The 6,000-nt window shown below is 45.1% G+C and overlaps 1 protein-coding gene across 12 annotated transcripts in view; it reads right to left on the reverse strand.

Moving 5' to 3' along the window:
• The window catches only part of VWA3B (von Willebrand factor A domain containing 3B), a 215,316-nt gene extending 211,204 nt beyond the window's left edge, over nt 1-4,112 (reverse strand). For 7 of the 12 annotated variants that reach the window (XR_007190847.2, XR_006408145.3, XR_006408143.3 and 4 more), the window contains exon 1: nt 3,193-4,112. Coding sequence is in view for 7 of the 12 variants with exons in the window: in XM_044378496.3 (XP_044234431.2) it covers nt 3,193-3,445 (253 nt within the window). In the remaining 5 variants the exon portion in view is untranslated. The remainder of the gene's footprint in view (nt 1-3,192) is intronic. The other 5 variants (XM_048222791.2, XM_044378507.3, XM_026487444.4 and 2 more) reach the window with 4 other exon arrangements.
• Nucleotides 4,113-6,000: the final 1,888 nt, after the last annotated feature.

Here is a 6,000-nt window from a genome sequence, read left to right on the forward strand (position 1 = left end):
GTTATGATATGAAAACCGGACAAATACAGGAATCAGTTGACATAAGCCAGGGAGTTTTCATGAAAAGATATTAGAAATATTATTAGCAATGAATGAGTTATGCGTGGATAAGCACTTGATAGACTGGAAAGAGCTATGTCCAAATAAATTAGTTAAAAGCCATTATCTTGCAGTAATTGTACCTTGTTTATATACCCACTTTTACTCCACATACCTTTTTACCCCCAAGTTTTCAGTCATATGAGCTATTAAGATTTGGGCTTCTCCTCCTCCATTAGACTCACAGAACAAGAAAACAAGAACAGACTTTAACTTTCTTTTTGAGATCTGTCCAACAAAGACTGCCAGCCGAAGGACTTTTAAATTTGGCTAACGGTTCCCATAGTAACAAGAAAAGGAAGCTCAGAATAAAGATTTTTGATTATTTCATCATTTCCAGTTCATCTTTCTTCTAACTGACCCAAACTCACCCACCTCCTATGTTCTTCTTACTAGAGGGAGCTACATGTCATAGGTTAACAAGGCAGCACAGCAATGTCAATTGTCCTTATAAGGCTCCTAAACTGGATTTTGGAAACTTAAAGGTTTCAGAAGGGTCATACGCTTTAAGGCCAAAGGGACACGTTCTTGATTCCAAATAAAAGGCACTGAATCCTCCAGCTAAGGTGCATGCCCTAGTGCCTCCTGCACTCACATGGCTTAAAAAAAAAGGTCTGGCGGGCTCTAATGAAATTGAGAACCTGTATGAGTCATTCTGATTCAGATCTTGACTTTTAGGATTTTTTAGCCTGAGAATACCCATATTATCGGAAATGAAAGCAACTAGAAAATGGAAATAATCCAAGAAAACAGGGAAGGAAAGAAAGGGCATCTCCCAACAGAAGGGATCATTCTATTCAGACCGGATAAGAGACACTCTGTCAGAGCAAGGAAGCCTGCCAGAGCAATGATGCCAAATGACTTGACAAAGCAACCCCTCCCCACATATCGCCCACCTGCTTTCCTGCCTCCAAGCTGGTCTCAGGTGGTTTTCCTATGTGAAATCTTAACCTTCAAGGCCCATTTCAAACTCTACCTCCTCCATCAAGCCTCTCCAGACCCCCTCACCAACCTTCTGCAGTATCTCCCCAGCAAAGCTCCAACTTTCACTTTGACACTTCACCAGTATGACTTTGGGCACTTCAGATTTGTCCTCTCTAGACTAAAAGAAGTTTCAGTGACTACAGGGACAAACTATATGAATGTCCTCAGCACAGTGCCTTAAATACAGCAGGCACTTTGTAAGGGTGCTGGATTAATCACCCAGAATTACCGAGAATACGGATTTTCAAACAAGGCAGTGATTTTTTAGTTCAAACAAGGCTAATATCAGGAAAGAGCTCTTTAATAGAGACATACTATTTTCCAGATATTACTATGTTGTTACTATTATTACTGTGATTTTTCAGGATTTCTTCATCTGAGGTTATTATAAATTGGGGAACAGAGGAATCCAGAAGTAAGAAACAACAAATCCAGTTGAACACTGCCCTGAGTTTTAAAAGCTATCCCAAGAGCTAAAGTCTGGGGAAATAGGAAGGGATTTCCAAAAGAGAATGAAGAAGTATAAACAGAAGGAAAAAAAAAAAAGTTAAAGTCTGGGGGCGCCTGGGTGGCACAGCGGTTAAGCGTCTGCCTTTGGCTCAGGGCGTGATCCCGGCGTTCTGGGATCGAGCCCCACATCAGGCTCTTCTGCTATGGGCCTGCTTCTTCCTCTCCCACTCCCCCTGCTTGTGTTCCCTCTCTCGCTGGCTGTCTCTATCTCTGTCAAATAAATAAAATCTTTAAAAAAAAAAAAAAAGTTAAAGTCTGAGCTGAAGGCAGGAGAAGGCAGGCAGAGCTGGGGTTAAAAATAGAAAGGTTTAGTGGGCACAAGTCAAAGGCCCCAACCCAGCGAACCAGAGGCTCCAAGTGCAGTCAGCCTGTGCTGCTGAAGTCTGCCCATAGGGGGCAACCAAGAGATGCCCCAAGGTCATCCTTAGGGGAGCACCTTGAGGAAGTTCTCAAGGCTTAAGAGAGTAGGTAGTAAGGAGGGCACGTATTGCATGGTGCACTGGCAACTAATGAATCATCGAGCCTTACATCGGAAACCGGGGATGTACTATATGGTGACTAACATAATATAATAAAAAATCATTAAAAAAAAAAAAAAAAGAGAGAGTAGGTCCTATACGGTCAGAGACTGAGGCACAATGCACAAATTCAAGTCCATTAATTTGACTTAAACATTTGGTATGCTTCTGTCTTATTATCAACACCAAAACTTCCTATATTCTTGTTAGTCCTTGCTGAAAATGAAGTCTACGTTAGGTGGATATATCTTGTGATTTATGTGTTTTAAATTACAGTTGTTCCAGGGAGAAAGGAAGCTGGGATGAAGCCCCGTTAAGTATCCTGCTGCAACCCTCCCCCAGAAACCCTTAATCTACTCCTCCCTCCATTCTCCTGCCCTGAGGAGTAAGGGTAGCCTGTGATCATCTGCTCAAATAATGTGGGCAGAGGCAAGGAGACTGAAATGGACTGGCCCACAGTTGAGAAAATGGGGTCAAGAAAAGAAAATGTAAGAATAATGGGGCTGCTCTAGGAAGGTCATTTCTGAGAAGAAAGAAACCAAGAGCCCCCAATTAGATAAAAGGAAAACTCTACCGAGTGGAAACTAAAACTAATTAAGTTTTATGCCCATATAAAAAGAGGAAAAGAAAACGGGCCTTGTCTTAGTGACCTGATTGTGAAAACCGCGTAAGTGTAGAAGAACGGAAGAGAGCCAGAGGGTATTCCAGACCAGATCCCTTTGTTTTAGACTACTCATGTTATCACTATTTCTTAAAAATAAATTTCTCCTGGTTCTATTAACTCCAAAGCCCATGTGCGCTTCACCTTCTTATTATTGTTGGCCTATGGTAAGAAAGAAACCAAGAAAGCTTCATTGGGAGCGGGATAGGGAGGGAACAGCTGTGCAACAGGAGGGGTCGGGTACCTGTGTCAATTTGAACCTAGGACCAAAGAGTAGTTCAGTGACTCTGGGAAAGTGCTGAACTTTGTGGAGGACAGTCCAAGTCGGAAACTGCATAATTCCAAGCTTTCCCTCCACAGTTTGCTGGCAATCTCGGCACCTCGAAGGTTCTGGCGTGGAAGGGATCGCAACCCACTTACTAGGCAATCTGTCGGATGAAAGACTAGAAGGCTCCTGTTTAGCAGCCGCCCTCCCATCCTCTGGGGGCCGTGTGACCCCAAAGGGCCGGTGAGGCGTGCATCCCGCTGGTTGATAAAGCAGCGACTCCCGCGGGCGAAGGGTCGCCGCTTGGCGCGAAAAATTCCAGACGTTCGACTTCTCTGTGACCCCAGCGCGAACCGCGCGGCGTGTTGACCACGGCGTCGCCTCGGTTGCTCGGACGCGGCCAATCATGGAGCGGCTTCCTGAGCCGGCCCCGCCCACAGAGCGAGCGCCCCAGCGGAGGCGGGGCCAGCGGGCCGAAGGGGCGGGGCTCCGAAGCAAATTCTGGGGCCAGGTGGCGAAAGTGGGTCCCCGGGATCCCCAAGCCACTTTGGGACCCAGAGCAAGAGCCCCATGCTAGGGGACAGGGAAATGCCCAGATGGCATTGCCCTCTGCGCCTACACTGTTACCGGGGAGATTAACAACGGCGGTGAATATTTATTAATTAAGTTAACAAGCAGGTAAACACGCAGAAGAGCCCGGATCAGGGGCGAGAGCACGAGCAAATCCAGGAAGAAGGCGCCTGAGGCGGGAGGGAGGCCAGTGCCCCGCCGAAAACATTACAGTTAGCTTCTGTACCTACTTTTCAGCGTGCAGAGCACTTACCTCTGCGTAATTTTGTTTAAACCTGAACGCTGTGAAGAGCTATTGGTCTTCATTTTACAGTTGAGGGAAAGGAGCTTAAAGAGGTGGGGCAGTTCCGTTGCGGATCGCTCAGCGGTGCAGCGAGTGTGAGTGAAGCTAAGACAGGTGAGACTGAGCTGCAATTTTGGAGGAGGGGCTGCAGTTACCAAAAATACCCTTGTCTATTAGAGAGGAGTATTCCTATAGCATTATTTTCTCCATTCGGCTTTATTTTCAACCCTTATTTTTACCGTACCAAGTAAGCCAGGAGCCCAAAATATAGGCCCGTGATTTTTCAGTCACTTGGAAATAAATTTGTGTTTAATGAAAAGCATCTTTAAATCCTTACTAAAAGATCTCACAGGCAAGTATTGTTTGACTATGTTGGGATATTAAACTGTGTTTTAGATTTTAAAACTCAAAAAGTGACCAGATCATTCGTAGGTGTTTGAGTGAAAGATCTAATAAAACATGGTGAACAGTAGAACTGAACAACTGTGTCCCTCCCCCCCAAAAATCTACTTCTTCCACAGAAGGTTATTTTTCCTACATTATTTTAATGCCTTTATAACTTTAAAAGTAACAACAGGTTTAATCTCAGATCACAAATCATCCCATAAAATTATTAGATTGTATACCACTAGCCTTACAAATGACACTAGCAACTACACCACCAGAGAACAAAAAAAATTCAACAGTACTAAAAGACTGTTCAGAAGGGTAGTATAGCAGCCACGCCCACATTTGCCAATGCCACAGTAAACCCGGCTGTCCACACCCTGCCAGATTAATATTATTGGGTCTCATGGGTTAGAGGGCATAGCATTCACACAGCCAAACCTTCACTGCCTTACATAGTCACACAGGCACTCCTTTCCTCACCTTCACCCCTTGCATTCTCCCTTCCCTGGGACACTTGCCACTTACATGCAAGTAACTGCAGATGATTCTACACTTTTGTCAATTATATGTATGTGCCTACATGCATAAGTTCACATAAAAATGTTAAACAGTAATTACTTAAAGTGTAGATAGACAAGTAAGCAGAAGTTGAGATCCTTTTGAAGTATTACACAGTTGATTCTCACTTCAGTTCAGCTAGCCACAGGATGGTTCAGCTCATTTTTGCGTGTCGTGTGGTCTGGAATAAGAACACCTTTAGCACAGGTGCGATGTACCATTGTTCTGAACTTTAACACGTTTGTTTTGAATTTACATTTCACAGATGATTTGTATCCTACTCTCAACCTTAATAATTGGCATTTATCGTGTCACTCCCATCCTTAGCTTCAGACTCTTTGCCACTGCCCGCAACATAAATGCTCCAGCAGAGATACTAGCCTGGTCCCTGCCTCTGACCACAGATGCCTTTACTCAGACCACCCCTTTCACCTGCATTACACCAGCTTGGGAGCCCCAGAGCCCCAGGTCTCTTCAGGGTCAGCTCAAGCCCTTCCCGTTTTGCAAAGCCTTCCATGGACGCTCCAGCCGTCATAATTTTTCTCCCCCTATCCAGACTCAGAGCACCGGTTGTCAGTTGGCAGCCTTGGCAATGGTGTACTGCCTTGTGACAGCCCTTGCATTGTTATTTGACCTTTGTGGTGTTTTTTCAGGTTGAATGGTTTTTCTTTTTCTTTAAACAAGTCTATTACTGGCACTACGTGTGCTTATCATCATGATTGGAATCTTTTGGGGGTGGGTGGAGGTCAATGAAACCAAAGGAGAATAAACAGTTTTCCTAACCCCACCGCAAGAACTGGAACTAGAGAACAGTCGAATATTGATCCAAGGGAATCATTATATGGTGAAAGAGAGTCTGAGAGGGACTTAACACAAAGGCACTCCCTTGGAAGAGGAAGGCTGAAGAGGAAGGCTGGGGGAGGGGAGAGGAGGGAGAGCAGCCACTAAGTCAGATTGCGGTCACTGCTGAGCCTTGCTGGGCACTGTTGGTCCAGGGTGTTTGGACTGTCAGGGCCTGCCTTGGGAGAGGCAGCTGGGTGGGAGCCGGGGAAGGCAAAGTCCAAATGGACATTTGTGTAGATTATGATCTTCTGCAGTACACGGTCTGCTGTTCGGGGAGTGACTGCAAACTTGTGGCTCTCAATCCAACCTCAGAGCTGTC

This window comes from Ursus arctos, unplaced genomic scaffold (genome assembly GCF_023065955.2).
Source record: "Ursus arctos isolate Adak ecotype North America unplaced genomic scaffold, UrsArc2.0 scaffold_8, whole genome shotgun sequence".
Taxonomy (NCBI): domain Eukaryota; kingdom Metazoa; phylum Chordata; class Mammalia; order Carnivora; family Ursidae; genus Ursus; species Ursus arctos.